Consider the following 16166-nt stretch of genomic DNA (forward strand, 5'->3'; position numbering starts at 1 on the left):
GAAAGGTAAAATAGTTGAATGTTCTTCGGTAGCTAATTGGCTCTTTTCCAAAGAGATGTCTTCAGAATTTCCCAAGCAAGTATTCTTTATTAATATTATGAGGCATTTGACTTATTGCTTGTTTAAGTAAATTTCCAATATATGTGTTTGTATTGATATATATTTATATGTATATGTATATATATTTATATGTATATATATGTGTGTATATATATGTGTGTATATATATGTGTGTACACACATACATATACATACTGTGGAACCCTGGTGTTTTACGTTGTTAGTTTTGTATGTATGTTATTTGATGCATAAAAGCTTATACATAACAAAATATATTTATTTGTTTTATCAGTAGTTTAATAACTTATTATACCCAGCACAGGGAATTGTTGCGATTGCAAATGAATGTAACAGTCCTTAAGAATGCAAAAAATTAATAGTAGAAACTTCCATAAGATTCATCTATTTATTGCACTCAATTACTGCTCAAATAATAGTGTAGTACAACATAACACAGGACTTACTATCACAGACAGGTCAATGATCTAACTCAGGTCAGAACAATCATACAAACTAATACTCCAATGAGGTATTATTCTATTTACATAGGCTTGATGACGAATCCTTGGAACTTTTGAAATGTTTCTAGACGATTCTTGTGTAATTGTATATATATATATTTTCTATCAATTTGAAATTCGAAGTTTCCAGAATTATTAATTTGTTGCTAAAATTATAGCCAAGTCGGTGAAAATGATGCAAAACCAAATTTTTCATAGGAAAAACATTAGGTGCTATTTTCTCTCTAACATACATTAGAATTCTGTGACTTTAATACAAATTTCTTAATTAAACTGCTTATTTAGGGTCTATCTGAGATATTTAGCCTCCTAGCAAAATAAACTTTGTTAAAATTTTTAAATTTGTAAAATTTTACAAATTCGTAAATATTTGTACAGTTTCATAAGTATCTTTTTGTTATGAGGCTAAATACCTCAGACAGACCCTAAATAAGCAGTTTAAATAGGAAATTTGATAGAAAGTCGCAGAATTCTGACATAATTTAGAGAGAAAATAATACTTAATGTTTTTCTTATTGTTTTGCTTTACTACACTGTTATTTGAGCTGTAATTGAGTACTATAAATAGCTGTACTTTCTGAAAGTCATTGAAATTCTTTTTAATTATTAGTTTTACTAGTTTATTCTTATATTTAATTTTTCCTATTGATAGTTTTTAACGCATTGTTTAGTATTAGCTTGTAATAAAATTTAAAACAGACTGTAAGAAAATTAGTATCTTAGTGAAACTATTTTTAATAAGCACAAAAGATATTCTTTTTACAATTTATGACTGACAGGAAAAGTAAATTTATAATAAAATATTTGTGTTAGTTTAAAATTTTACTGTTAACTTTAGTATTAATCAAATTTTTAATCAAATTACTTTTGAAAATTTTTTCAAAATAAAATTTTTTTTTTGTTTAATTTTATTTCGTACTTATAAGTTTTCATTTCTTATTTTTCTTATTCTTAATTTTAAGGGCACTTTTAACACTAATATCTAAAATATTAGTAGCTATAGTGATGCAAACTACTCAATTTTTTTTGAAATTAGCCCAAAATTACTAAACATATTACAGTCGTATTTCCAAACATCCCAAATATGTTTTAAATTGCTACAAAATAAACTTTTTTTAAAAATTGTGCTAAATCTTTTTTTATCAGGTATTTTTTATAAATTTGTAAGATTTGTTCAAAATAATAATAAAATTTTTTTTTTTGATTGTAAGAATTTAAAATAAAAGAACGCAAAAGTACAGATACTGATTATTCCAAGTAGTTTAAAATCATTGTTTTTCATACTTCTCAAGTTTAGTGCTGTTTCTTCAAACAATCAAATTTCTAAAGTGCAAAACTGCTGTTCTATATTGTTCCTAACATCCAATCACACACTGTAATTAATTAACACCATTATGGATCTTTCATATTATCTCAAGTTCCGAAAAATTTATTTTATTTTAGCTGGTCTTTGTTATTGGTTTAAACCAGCGGTTCTTAACCTATGGGTCGCGACCCAAAATTGGGTCGCGAAGCATATTTCTTGGGTCGCGCTGAGTCGAACCAAAAAAGTTAGTAATACACCAAATAATAAGTAATACCAACACCTCCTAGAAGAAGTCATTGTGGCTTACTCAGCCTAATTTTGACTTTTTTTTGGGTCGCGACATGAACATATTTCTCAAATTTGGGTCGCGGCTTAAAAAGGTTAAGAACCACTGGTTTAAACCATCAAAAACAAACAAACTCAAAGTGATTTTTTTCTGGCTCAAATCCAACAACCTTTTTCTTGTGTGAAGTTTGATAATAATACATTTTAAATGTTTTTTGTTAGGGATTATTCATAAAGTATCTGAATTTTGATGTGGATGTACAAATATGGAACAAAAGTTGTGCTCATTTCAAAGCATGATTGTGTCTAGCTGTAAATATTTTGATTGATCAAGTTGAAATTTCTATCCTCGGCTAGTTTAAAATTTTTTTTGTTGAAGTGGTTGTTTTTTCGAGTTGAATATTCGTGACAGGAAGTAAAAATCTGGAACTCTAACAAAGTATTATAGGGAAATAGAGGATGAGTTTAAAGCTATTTTCATATTTTTTTTTAAAGACAATTCCTTAGAAAATGTGTGATAAAGTTATATGTTTTTTTTATTTTTTATAAACCTTTATCTATCCTTTGCTATAATTTTTAGTTATAAATAGAATCCATGACAAGTATTCATTTTTTCCTTTTTGAATGTTTTGATCGGAGTATCATAAGCATGAAAAGTTGAATAAAAATTCTGATTGCGTTAAAAATAGCTACACTGAAATGCATCTGCATTTTAATCACTTTTTTGTATTATCTTATTACAAAAGTGGTTTCTATATATGTATATGTCTTGTGAGGAATTTTTATATTTCAACTTTGTCTATGCGTACATTTTATTTTAAGCTCTATTTATTTTTTCATTTTATATATTGTTTAATTGCTTATAAATATGGATGTATTTATATTAACTTGTTTTGGAGCTTAACTTTTAAAGTTTTTTTCTTCTTTTTTTTTCTTCTTTATTTATTTTATTTTGAATGCAGTTTTAAAATTTTTTTCATAAGTGTTATTTTTTCTATGAATTTTATTTTATAGATTTTGTTTTCCCTTTTTTAAAATAGAAAATATCAACTTATTTATTAATGAAATAATATAAAATTTTACATTATTTATTAATGAAATTATTTACTTATAAAATAATTTATTAAGTAATAAGAAATGTGCTAAATGTATTAGGTGTTGGGTTAAATATTCTGCAAATTGTCTTGTTTAGTTTCAATGACCTCACATTACCTGATTGATTTTTCTATTTCTTTTTTGATTCAATATCTATTTATAACCCCTATGTAGTTTAGCCTATTTTGGTCCCTGTACCTTTAAACTTTTACACCATACTTAAATATCATTATGCCATAAATTTACTTTTGTTTTCTTTTGTAACTTCACAATTTCCAATTTTAGTTTAAAAAGGATTCTCTGAGTAATTTAAGTAGTAAATCTAAATTATTTTTAAATAATTTTTTTACTGAATTTCTTTTAAAATAAATTTTTTTTTTTGAATCTAGTATATTTGTAATTAGGCATTATAAATTTTGCTTTTTAAAAATTACATATTTATTATTAGTTTTAGCATTTGGTTTTCAAATATTTTCCATGCTATACTGTGTATTTGCGAAAATAAATGTGTAAATAAAACTGATTTTTTATTTTATTTGTAGAGCTTATATATGGGAGATACTTCATTTAACAATACGTAAAATGATTCGTTATGTGACTAATCAAGAAAAACAAGTAAATGATGCTAAAAAGAAACTTCAAAAGGTAATTAGTCATTTAAAAGAGTTGATCTCTATAACTGTTTGCATCTAGGTTAATTCTTTTGTGTATAAATTATTATTTTGTTAATATGTTTTATTATCACCCCTCAATGGCAAATTTTTAATTTTGAATGTATGTGTTTGTTTAGTCATTGATGTGGAATAAGTTGGAGAATTGCTAAAAAAATACTTGAAATTTTATTTAATTGTATAAAAATCCAAATAACTCCCAAACTTTAGTGACACTATTCAAAATATCCTTTTATCTCTACAAATAATAATTTTCTAAATCTAAAGATATATGAGATTAAAAAAAAGTTTTGTTACAGTTGTGTTAAACGTGTTTGTCAATTACAAATAAATTGTTAAATAAATAGACAATGTAAACCTTTTCTTGATTTCACATGTGATTGATGTCTAAATCTGTCACTAATCAATATTTCAATATACATTATCAATATTTTACCACTTTGATAGCATATCTCAAATCATTAATTATAATTAAAATTTAAAGTTGGTGATTTTTCTTCTTTTATTAAAAGGAAGTTTATGTTCATTGTGTGATAATGACAAAAGAAATAAGGGTTTTTAAAAACATATGAATTTTTTTCCATTAAAAAAACTTTTAAGTGCAAGTCTTTTGTTTTATTTTGGAAGGTGCAAAAATGTTTTGCTTTTGTAGTGTTTAATGCATGTTTTGATGTTCTAATACACATTAAATTCTGAAGGGTACTTTTTAGGACGTTGGTTGTATCCAGTGTAACTGATTGTATTGTTTTACCGAACAAGTTAAACAAAAAAATAAAAAATTAACTGACTACTGATGTAATATATTGTTATTTATCTAATTCCTAAAAAAATTTTGGTAAAATATAATGTATTCTATTATAATTTTTATCTGGTAGCTCCAATTTCTCTATTATTTCTTTCTGCTGGCCAAATGTTAGTTTGACACATATATCTATTTCAATCTAAAGTAGCTTTTGGAATAATATTTTGTTAGTTTAGGTGAGTCAGGTTAGTTTTGGTGAGTTTTATTGAAATTTTTACCTGTATATTTTGTTTATTTTTTGTTTATAAATTGTATTACTTTTTATGCACTGGTTCTGATTACATATCTTATATATTTTCTCTTTTTTTTTAAAAATGGAGCTTTGAGACACGAGTAACACTTTTATTTTGTTAAACAATTCTTCACTGAAACACACCCACATTAAAATGTAAAGGGTGTCTTCTGATAAAGTCCTGTATTTTATTTTGTTCGATTTCAACTTACTTTTCTATTTCAATTTAAATATCATTCTCTAATCTTTCTATAAATGTGTTATTTATCTACTCTATCTGTAAAACGTTTTGTTTTTTCTTTTTTAATTTTGGTTACGCATCAAATAGGAAGATGATGCTATGGAAGAAGACGATGAAGAAGATTCCAATCATGTACGACCATCAGAAGAAATGATTGAAGAAATGGAAGAAAAATTAGATGCTGCCCAGAGTGATTTAAAAAATTTATTCTTAATTATTTTCCAGGTAAGGATATATTTTGGTTAGCTCTCCAATTGGCAGTTTAGTTAAAAAAAATTTTCTTTCTTAACTCTTTTTTGTTGTTGTTTTTCTTAGTCATCTTTAAGGGTGTCACACAGACTCATTCAACATCCTAATTCCCCCATGTTAACCTAGGAATTTGGTTTTTGTGTCAATTAATAAATTAAGTGGTCTTTATTGCAATAAAGTCAAAATCAATTTGGCAAAAAAATTTTTTACATAATATTTTAAAGTCAAATATGTTGAAGATTTTAGAGCTGCCCTTGTCAACTAAAAAGGAACTGAAATGACAATTTTTTAAGAATAGGTGACTAAATTGGACTAATTTCATTAATATATTTATATAAAAAAAACCCTTGCTATTTTGAAATCAATTGCAATTTTTTTTTAAAAATCAATTTACTTAAATTATTAATTTGCTATTTTATTTCCCTCTTCACAGTAAAGGTAAGGGTTGGTTCTTTTTTGCCATATCCATTATCTATATTTAATCCTCTTGTACAAGTTTTTTCCCCCCACTCTGTTTGACCAGTGCAATTACAGCCTCTGATGGGGCATGAAAACATTCCGCTGCCATGGTCTATTGCAGGAAAAAACAATCTTCGGACCTGTTGTTATTGACAGTTGCATATTAATGTAAAATTTACAGAGTTTAATTTAACTTCATAAGAAAACATAGTTGAATTCACGTCTGATTTTTTTCGTTTGTGTAAACAGGATGTTTAGTTTATTCGAGTGTTCTTAGACCGTTTTTTTCAATGATTTCATAGCATCTTTTTAGAACTGTTTTAGAAATAATAAATTGTGCATTTAGTAATAAAACTTGTATATTTTTTTAAACTAAAAAAATATACAAGTATTTAAAACTTGTTTAATGTAAAATTTAGTCATCAAATAAAATATATTAAATACCTTTTACAGTTTTACCTAATTTTTTATTTTTTTCATTTCATTTTATGTAATTTAGACTATCATTTATTCACATATAGTTGTCATATTTAATTTAGGAGACCTGCAATATCTGATCTATACTAAAATTGAATCTAAGCAAGATTCCTATTTTATTACTTTTATTAATTCTTAGATAGTTTTTTTTGTTTCTTGTTAAATAAACCAGTGTAGTTTGTAATTTTTGGTAAAATTTTAATTCAATGTTTAATTATTATTTTTCCATTGAAAAATTAAATAGAGTTTATAAAATACCAGTATAGTATATGTGTATTTTAAAAACATTAAATTTAATGTTTTTTTTTATGTATTTACAATTATTATGCTCGGAAAAATGTTTATGTAGCACAGTACATATGGCATAAATTTTTTTCTTATGTATTTTCTCTTTATTTAATTATTTTGAGAATTTCTTAAATCATCGGTGTAACATGATATGCATCTTCTGCAGTTTGAGTTTAAAGTTTCTGTTTTTTGTGTATTTAAAATTAACATATTATATATATTAAGTGTAAATGTTTTAAAAAAATACTCTATTTGAATAATTTTATATCATTAAGGTATAAATATTTCAAGAATTTGTTAGAGAGAAACTATTTCATATCTGAAGCAACTAAAGCCACTATTTTATTGACAGCCCTGAGTTTAGCACTATTTATTTTTATTAAAATTTCTTGTAACAGATTTTCATTATTCTTGGAAAAGTTTAATTAATATTTTTTTTAATGTATACATATCAATTATTCATTTTTGTTTAAAAAGTATTTGAACCATACATGTTTTGAACATGTTTTGGTTATTGGTTTTATTTTATTGGTAAGCATAATATCCAAAGATTTAATTCACACCTTTAATTAGTACTTTTAAAGTTTGGTATTTTAATGCTATTATTATTAAAGTTTATATGTTTTATTAAAGTATTTTGAAATGAGTTTGAAAGACAATTATAAAAATTTTTTAGCTACTCAATTTTGTCCTACTTTTCTTTTATTGGAATGCAAGGTGATATATTGAAAGTAGGGTGAAGGCATTGAGGGTTGCGTTTGACAGTAGAATGTATGCTCCTAATTTTATCAGATTAATTAATATGTTTCTTAATAACTGTTTATGGTCTCTAAGATATCACCAAAATGTGCTGTCCCAATTTAATAGTTTTTAAATCAGGTTAAAACTATCCCATTTCCTGAAGTGAATATAATAAATCATACAGTTCAACTATGGAAATGTATATTAAAAGTGTAATTTGTTGTATTATTTACTTTTTTTAGAGGTTCATCATGCTTTTGACAGAACATATAGCTCGTTGTGAAGCAGAAGGTGTGGATTTCAACAATTATTGGTTTAAAGCCATATTAGGTCGACTACAGGAAGTATTTTTTCAGGTAATTTCATTTTATTGTTTTTACACTACACATGTGGATTCAAATTTGACCCTTAACACAATTTATAAAATTTAGAGAGAAGTTTCTGCAATATAAGGATGTAATGCCTCTTGCTACTTTGTGTTGGAATTTTTCTCTGTTAAAAGTGAAAAGTGATTGATCTTTAAATCTACTTTTAACGTTAAATGTTGAATTTTCCTGAAGAAAATTTGGGGATTTTTTTCATTTCTTATAAAATTTATTTTATATTTAATATGAGATTAGAAGATTTGAAATTGCTGACATAGAACAAACGGAATAAGTGAGAACAAATTAGATGTAGAATTTAGTTTCAAACTTTTATGAAACATCTAAGATGATATTCGACATTGAGTTTGTCAAGTTCTAAGCTAGTTTTCTATTTTTTATTTTTTTATTTTTTTTTTGGAACTTAAAAAGATAAACATTTTTAACTATGCTGTTTCCATATTACCCCATTCTAAAAGAACAAAAAATATACTATTTTTAATATTGCTTGCAGAGAATTTATTGTACAGTACAAAAATACCTTGTAGAATAATGATAAAATTCTAGCGATTTGTAGGGGGGTGGGACATGCCGCTTCAATCATAAAATTCTTTCAAAAGTTGGAGTGGATTTAAGTATTGTCAGCTTTGATTGAAAAATTCCATCGATTTTAATTTTGTATAGGACAAAAAAAGAAAAAAAAACAGCCAGTTTTATAAGTAGAAAGTTCAGAGTTTGCTAATCAAAATTGTATAATAGAAAAAATTATTTTCGGAAATTTAATTACTTTTTTAAATTTCTACTTCACTAATGTGCTGTCTCATCAAGCCCTAGAAAATGAAGTGAATAATAATTTATTGTTCATTCAAAATTTGCCGTTTATTATAAATTTTTTTCTTTTATGAGTAATTGGAAATTTTTCTTTAAAAAAGTAACCTATGTAAGTAAAAGAATAATCTAAAAGTCAAAATGTGTATAAATGTAAGATTTTTTTTAATGTTATTTTATTATATTATTTTTAAATATAAATCATGCATTTTTTCACCCAGAATTTTGCTTTATTTTTGTCGCATTAACTTTTTATGTACAAAATTTTTAAAACTTTTGTGTTTTTTGTTATTTTTACGTCTATTATTTTTAAACCCTTTCTGGTGCAGTGTTACCAGCTAGGAAACACTTTTACCAAAATTATTGATAGCCACTAAAAACATAAGACTATTTGCATTTAAAATCCAACATAGAGTTCCAGCTGTTTAATGGGAATTCATAATCAACCTTGAGAATAAAACAGGCATTCTTTATTGTAGATAATCATAACTGTAACTCAAAATATGGTCAGCTGTATTTTTTGGATATTTATTGTTGATGGTAATTGCTGCCTTATAATAAATAAATAATTTATTGTAAGGCATTGCTATTCAGGATACATCATTCGTTATTCAAATCCCAGTAATGGCTGGTCGATATGAATTCCACACCCGTTTTGTGCCGACCACAATGCTGGCATTAAAATATGCTCAATGATAGACGGATCATGTGTTAGAGTTACCTTGCCGTCAGTCTAACCATGGGAGGTTTTTGTGGTTTTTCACTCCATGTAACTCAAATGTGGGTTAGTTCTATTAAAGTCCTCAACAAAGCCAAATTGCTTGATCCAGGAGTTCTCTTGTCTTCTGGATTGGGTTCAAAATTACAAGGCTGCGTAGTTGAACAGGAGTAGTCGTAAACCTAAAATTATATTGGCGGTTCAACGGCGGTTATAAAATAAAAACAAAATATCATTCACTATGAATTTATATATTGCCTTACTATGCACTGATATTCTAAGTATCGGTGACTTGATAAATTAGAGAAAGTGACTTTTTAAATTTCAATTTATCCTTATTTATCTTTCATGATTGTTGAGTAATTCTCTATTTTCTCTTTCAGCATCATGAACAAGTATTCAAGTATGTAGATACCTTAGAGACTCTTCTATTTACGAGTGATATAGACCATCACATTCTGTCCATATTTCAACAATTTTGTGCCCTCAAAGCATAAGAATACTTTCAACTGCATTTTTTTTAACNGGAAAAGAAAAATTAGTTTTCCCCTTTAAATTGCAAGGAAATTTCTTCTTGTGACAAAACATGTCTACTGAATTTTATAATTATTATACTTATCTTTTTTTCAGAATTCTCATTGAAAGTAAAGAAAAAGAATTCTGTATACACATTGGGAGACATACTATAATATTTCAATAAGGAAAAAAAAAGGTTTTCAAAATATTAATGAATCATTATTGAGGCCTTTTTGATAAAGGTGAGATTAAAGCTTCAAAATCATGCTAATTGCTGATGAAAATGAAAGGAGTTTCTAATAATCCAATATTGAAACTGGTTTTGATGATTTTAATTTTGTCTTCATTGTGCTTGGTCTCATTAATATAATATTTATTACTGAGTTATTTAATTTTATTTCGTAAGTTATTTAATTTTTACAGCATTTTCTTTTTACTTGAGTAGAAGTTTATTTAATCACAGGATGAAATATATTGAATTTGTTGGTATGCGATTTAAAATATTTATTCAAGAAATCATAACTTAAAAGCTAAATGATACACGAAGTCTACTTTAAAAGCTATCAATTTAGCACATTTTCTTTATTGAAATTGTTCATTGTATAATTTTTTTTCTCCAATTTTTATTTAATATTGGTAGTTTATTTATTTAATTAATTTATTAGGGTTAACTAATTAATTACTCTTTGTTACTCATTAAAAGGCCGTATGAAGGCCCTTATAAATACACTTTATCTACTTATCTTATATAAAATACATATCAAATACACTTTATCTACTTATCATATATCTTTGTGTCTCTTCCTAGCCACAAAAGTTTCTTACTGTTCCAGTTGTATGGTTCTCTCAGAGAGAGCAAAGATGAGTTTTTTCAGCTTTTTGGTGGAATTTTTTTTTTCAATTTAATTATAATACNCCCCCCCCCCCCCGCTTTTTCTAAAAAAAATTTCTTTTTTTTCGAACTTCTGAAAAAAATTTTTAGAACGCATTTTCTTATCTCTGTAATCGCGATTCAAAATTTAATTCACTACATTTGAAAATCATATTGCGATTGAATATTCACGCGATCTAAAACTACATTTCACGATTCGTATTTACCCGATTTAAAATTTCACATCTCTGGTCGTTTTCACGCAATTAAAAATTTCACATCTCTAGACGTATTCCTGCGATTTATAATTACACATCTCCATTGGTATTCAACTGATTTAAAAATATCCCATTGGAATTCGTGTTCACTTGATTTAAAAATTTCACATCAAGATCAGAATTCATTCAAAATTAAAAAAAAAAGAAAAATGAAATCCAAATTTTTTATTAAGCATTGTTTGTATCTTTTCTTTTTCCTTCAGTTAATGCAATTCATTTTCTCATGGTTTCTAAAATTCCTGTATTACGATATGCAAAATTTGAATCACGCATACGAGTAATTTTTGATGCATTCGATTTTCATCGTTTCCATTGTAATTCCATGCGGTGTTTCGATCGTTTTATCGGCTATTATTGCTACGAATTTTCTCAATATGTAATTTTTAAGCCCCTATATATATAATTATTTTTTTTTTTACATTATTACTACCGGCAAAAATCAATTTGTGCATTTATTAGTCACTTTTTGACACGACACTGATTTTTTTTTCAGTTATTGATGATTTTCACGTGATTTCGTAAAATCTCGATAGTATTATAATACGGGAAATTCAAATCGTGCACACAAATATTCACTATTGGACGCGATAATTTTATCGTTTTTTCCAATAAATTTTTTAGCAGTTATCACTGATTTAATTTTCTCGTCTTTTTCAAAATCTTGATATTTTTAATACGATATTATTTATTACAACATTTGTATCTCTTAAATATTTTAAGCTCTTCTTGACGCGTCCGATTCGTGAGATTTCGTGGTAATTACACGTGATTTTATTATAATTTTTTTTCCCAGTTATTGCAATGGATTTTAAGGTTTCTTTAAAAAAAAATTTCTTGACAACTTACAAAATGCGTAAAAGGAAGAATATGCAATTTTTAATGAGATGAATGGAATTGCGATTTCATTTTTAAAAGTTCCTTATATTGAGGCTCGAAGTGAGATGTACTTATTTTAAGGAAGGAGGATAAATGTTTGTCAGTTAGTCTACTTCTGAAATGATTTTTTCTAACGTTCATAATTGAAAACGCTTGTTCACATATGTAAGATGAAGCAAACATAGCACTGATTTTCTGGGCATGAGATATTAAATTTGGGAAACTAGCTTTTGGTAATGATTTGTAAAACTCACACTTAGAAACAACTGCTTCAGATGATTGTTAGATTGCAACTCAATTAATTCAAGCTGCAGATCCGACCTCACTGTTTCACAATTTACGTTGAAAGGCATGGTAAAAATATCTAATTCTGTTTGAATAGCACTGAAATCTTGAAATCTGTGTGAAAACTCAAAATGGAGTTTTTTCAAGCAATCTTCATAACTCTTAAGCTTTTCCTTACTTACTGAGGGTATTAAATTTAACCTCGAGAAATGAGACAGGTCGTTCTTGGCGAACTACCCAGCAAACAAATTGAGCTTCAGTTTAAAAGCTTTTAGGTGGGTCCAGATATCATCAATGAATTGATTTTTCCCTTGCATCTTAACATTCAAGTTGTTCATATGACAAAGAAGATCCGTGAAAAATGCAAAGTCTGAAAGCCATTCTGTATCTTCCAATATTTCGCACTCTGCTAAACATTGTTTCTCATGGAAGAACGACATGATGTCGTCTTTCAGCTGCCAAACTGGCTCGAAAACACATCCTGCACTAAGCCACCTTACTTTCGTGTAATACAATACATCAGAGTATTCAGATTGCACAGACTGAAGAAAATCTCGGAATTGCCTGTGAGTAAGCCCACGAGATCGAATAGTATTAACAAGCTTTACTACTGCATCAAGCACGGGCTTCATATTCAATGCAGATTTACACAGAGCATCTTGATGTATAACACAATGTAGAAAAATAACTTTATTCCCGGGATAGTTCTGATTAAAGAGTCCAAGGAATCCAGATTTTTTTCCTGTCATATTTGGTGCACCATCATTCGTAATATTATATAATTTTGTTATGGGCACTTTCAAAGTTAAAAGCCCTTCCTGAAACTCACGAAAAATATCACATCCCGTTGTATTTCCCTTTAAAGAACGCATGTACGCCAGTTCCTCGGTAATTTCTAAGTTCTCATTAATACCTCTTATAAATAAAACTAACTGAGCAGTATCATTTATATCAGTACTTTCATCCATAGCTATTGAACAAAATTTAAATCGTGCAAATTTTGTGCTAATTGTGAAGCCAAATTTTTATCGATCGTATCTTCGATTCTAGATGTCACTTTTTTTTCGCCATAAGCTTACAGCCTCAAAATTATTTTTCTTGTCTGGACATAAAACATCACAAACTTGGAGCATACATTGTTTAACAAACTCCCCATTACTGAGAGATTTATTATTTTTAGCTATATTGTATGCTACAATGTAACTTGCATGCGTAGCTGCTTCTTGAAAAATATTTATATTCTTGAACAAATTTTGACGGCCAGATAATTTTTAGGAAGACTTTCTGCATTTTGTCTTCTTTCACATTCAGACATTGCATATTGCATCGTAGTTGGCATTCTTATGCTTGACTGTAAAATGTCGGTTAATGTTGCATTCTTTAAAAACTGCTACAGCTTCATTGCAGATAAGACATGCTGATTTATCTTCAACAACTGTAAAAAAATATTTCCAAGTCCATTCATCATTGAACGCACGGCATTCTGAATCAACTTTGTGTTTTTTAGTCGCCATTTTTGGGTTAAACATTTTTACAAATAACTAAACAAGCACTAGCTGTTTTATGCATATAATAATTTCACCATTATTTACAATAACGTTATATGTGTGCAATCTTTCCATACGTAATAAATAATTCACGCCGGCAGAAAAATGAAAAATTCGCTCGTTAGAGCTTAAAATGCGCTGTCTGCCACATGTGAAGCACAATTCGCGTACATTAGATTCCGTATTGTCTACTCCTCGAGAAAGACAAACGCTTGTTGGCGCCATTCTACAGCTATTCTAGGAAGAACTTCTGCTTTCAGCATGTTACCAATTGAAAAGCTGTCTGAAGATATTTCCATCAACTTATGTTTTGTAGAACGAAAATAGAGAAAGTAAAAAGGTCATCAGAATTTATTAAAAAAGAAAAAAAAAAGCTAGCTTTAAACAAAGTAGGAAAATATGTATAATGCATATTGTTTATATTTGCGACGGATCGGCAAGTTAAAATTCTATCCGCAGGCCGGATAAAACCTTCCGGAGGGCCACAATTGGCCCGCGGGCCGTAGTTTGCCCATCCCTGTGTTAGACCATCGTTAATCAGTCCGAATTCTTACATCGGGATGATGGTTGTTCATGATCATTCCAACATTTGATTTTTAAGGTACTATGATGGAAATTCGTGATGGTCTATAATGGTGCAACAATGCATTTCCTTGGTGGTTTAATAATAATTATTGTTGGTTTAGCAGGAAAATACCACCAAAATAATTTTTTTTTATGTTGGCCCATCAAAAATCAGTCCAAATTCCGACATTGGGGTGATGGTGGTTCTTTATAGCTCCAAAAAAATTTTTCTAAGATATTATGATGGGAATTTCTGATAGGTCAACATAAACAAACCATCAAAACAAGTTGCTATTCTTATGCTGGATCATCATAAATCAGTCAGAATTCCTACATCGGGATGATGGGTGTTTATGATCTTTCAAACATTTTATTTTTAAGATACTATGATGGAATTCGAGATGGTCCATAATGGTGCAACAATGCATAAAAATCAGTCCAAATTACGACATTGGGGTGATGGTGGTTCTTTATAGTTCCAACATTTTGCTAAGATATTATGATGGAAATTTCTGATAGGTTAACATGAACAAAGCACGCTGCTATTCTTATGTTGGACCATCATAAATCAGTCCGAATTCCTACATCGGGATGATTGGTGTTTAAGATCTTTCAAACATTTTATTTTTAAGATACTATGATGGAATTCGTGATGGTCCATAATGGTGCAACAATGCATTTTCTTGGTGGCTTAATAATAATTATTGTTGGTTCAGCAGGAAAATACCATCAAAATAATTTTTTTTATGTTGCCCCATCAAAAATCAGTCCAAATTCCGAAATTGGGGTGATGGTGGTTCTTTATAGTTCCAAATTTTTTTTCTAAGATACTAGGATGGAAATTTCTGATGGGTCAACATGAACAAACTATCAAAACACGTTGCTATTCTTATGTTGGACCATCATAAATCAGTCCGAATTCCTACATCGGGATGATGGGTTTTTATGATCGTTCAAACACTTCATTTCTAAGATACTATGATGGAAATTCGTGATGGTCCATAATGGTGCAACAATGCATTTTCTTGGTGGTTTAATAATAATTATTGTTGGTTCAGCAGGAAAATACCATCAAAATAATTTTTTTTATGTTGCCCCATCAAAAATCAGTCCAAATTCCGAAATTGGGGTGATGGTGGTTCTTTATAGTTCCAAATTTTTTTTCTAAGATACTAGGATGGAAATTTCTGATGGGTCAACATGAACAAACTATCAAAACACGTTGCTATTCTTATGTTGGACCATCATAAATCAGTCCGAATTCCTACATCGGGATGATGGGTGTTTATGATCGTTCAAACACTTCATTTCTAAGATACTATGATGGAAATTCGTGATGGTCCATAATGGTGCAACAATGCATTTTCTTGGTGGTTTAATAATAATTATTGTTGGTTCAGCAGGAAAATACCATCAAAATAATTTTTTTTATGTTGCCCCATCAAAAATCAGTCCAAATNTATATATATATACCCCCAAAAAAAACTCGTAATACTTAATGTATCGAACATTATTAATAATTCCCTTTACGTGGGTACCATACAGGTGTTGATGCAAGAGTTAAGTTACACCCACTCCCGAAACAGGATTCAAACTCCTGTCCTTCCTGGTTTCAGGGCGGTCGGCTTAATTCTCCAGCATATTTTCGGTTGTTTCGTCTTTATTCAACTTTCGTCATTCAAGTTAACAATCTCTAGCAATGCACTACGATGAGGATTCGTATTGAGGAAATATTTTTGTAATACATTTGAAAGTTTGTGTTTTGTCACAAATTCGATTTTCTGACGAAATGATTCTCGGAATACTGCTCAAGGATTCGGGCTGGGTCCAATTTTCTTAAAGATGCATTTTTAGCTGAGCCCATTTTCTGAAACTCGCATTTCGGGGTGGGTCA

At 28.3% G+C, this 16166-nt stretch overlaps 2 protein-coding genes across 2 annotated transcripts; one reads left to right on the plus strand and one right to left on the minus strand.

Annotated features, from left to right (window-relative positions):
* The first annotated feature begins 6 nt into the window (after positions 1-6).
* On the plus strand, positions 7-9852 carry LOC122270339 (nuclear cap-binding protein subunit 1-like). Its single transcript, XM_043047309.1, has 5 exons — positions 7-75; positions 3810-3912; positions 5301-5438; positions 7670-7783; positions 9719-9852. Exons 1-5 carry the CDS (start codon positions 56-58, stop codon positions 9830-9832), a joined length of 489 nt encoding a protein of 162 aa, XP_042903243.1. The 5' UTR covers positions 7-55; the 3' UTR covers positions 9833-9852.
* Positions 9853-12394: 2542 nt separating this feature from the next.
* Positions 12395-13129, minus strand: LOC107436267 (general transcription factor II-I repeat domain-containing protein 2A-like). Its single transcript, XM_016047909.1, has one exon. The coding sequence runs from the start codon at positions 13127-13129 to the stop codon at positions 12395-12397; it is 735 nt and encodes a 244-aa protein (XP_015903395.1).
* Positions 13130-16166: the final 3037 nt, after the last annotated feature.

The sequence above is a fragment of the Parasteatoda tepidariorum genome, chromosome 1 (assembly GCF_043381705.1).
Source record: "Parasteatoda tepidariorum isolate YZ-2023 chromosome 1, CAS_Ptep_4.0, whole genome shotgun sequence".
Classification (NCBI taxonomy): domain Eukaryota; kingdom Metazoa; phylum Arthropoda; class Arachnida; order Araneae; family Theridiidae; genus Parasteatoda; species Parasteatoda tepidariorum.

Excerpts from the sequence above, each read along its gene's own strand:
- LOC107436267 (XM_016047909.1), bottom strand. The coding sequence starts at position 13,129 with ATGGATGAAAGTACTGATATAAATGATACTGCTCAGTTAGTTTTATTT.
- LOC122270339 (XM_043047309.1), top strand. The coding sequence starts at position 56 with ATGTCTTCAGAATTTCCCAA. Across the intron at positions 5,439-7,669 it reads TATTCTTAATTATTTTCCAG|AGGTTCATCATGCTTTTGAC; the intron begins GTAAGGATATAT and ends TACTTTTTTTAG. Across the intron at positions 7,784-9,718 it reads TACAGGAAGTATTTTTTCAG|CATCATGAACAAGTATTCAA; the intron begins GTAATTTCATTT and ends TTTCTCTTTCAG.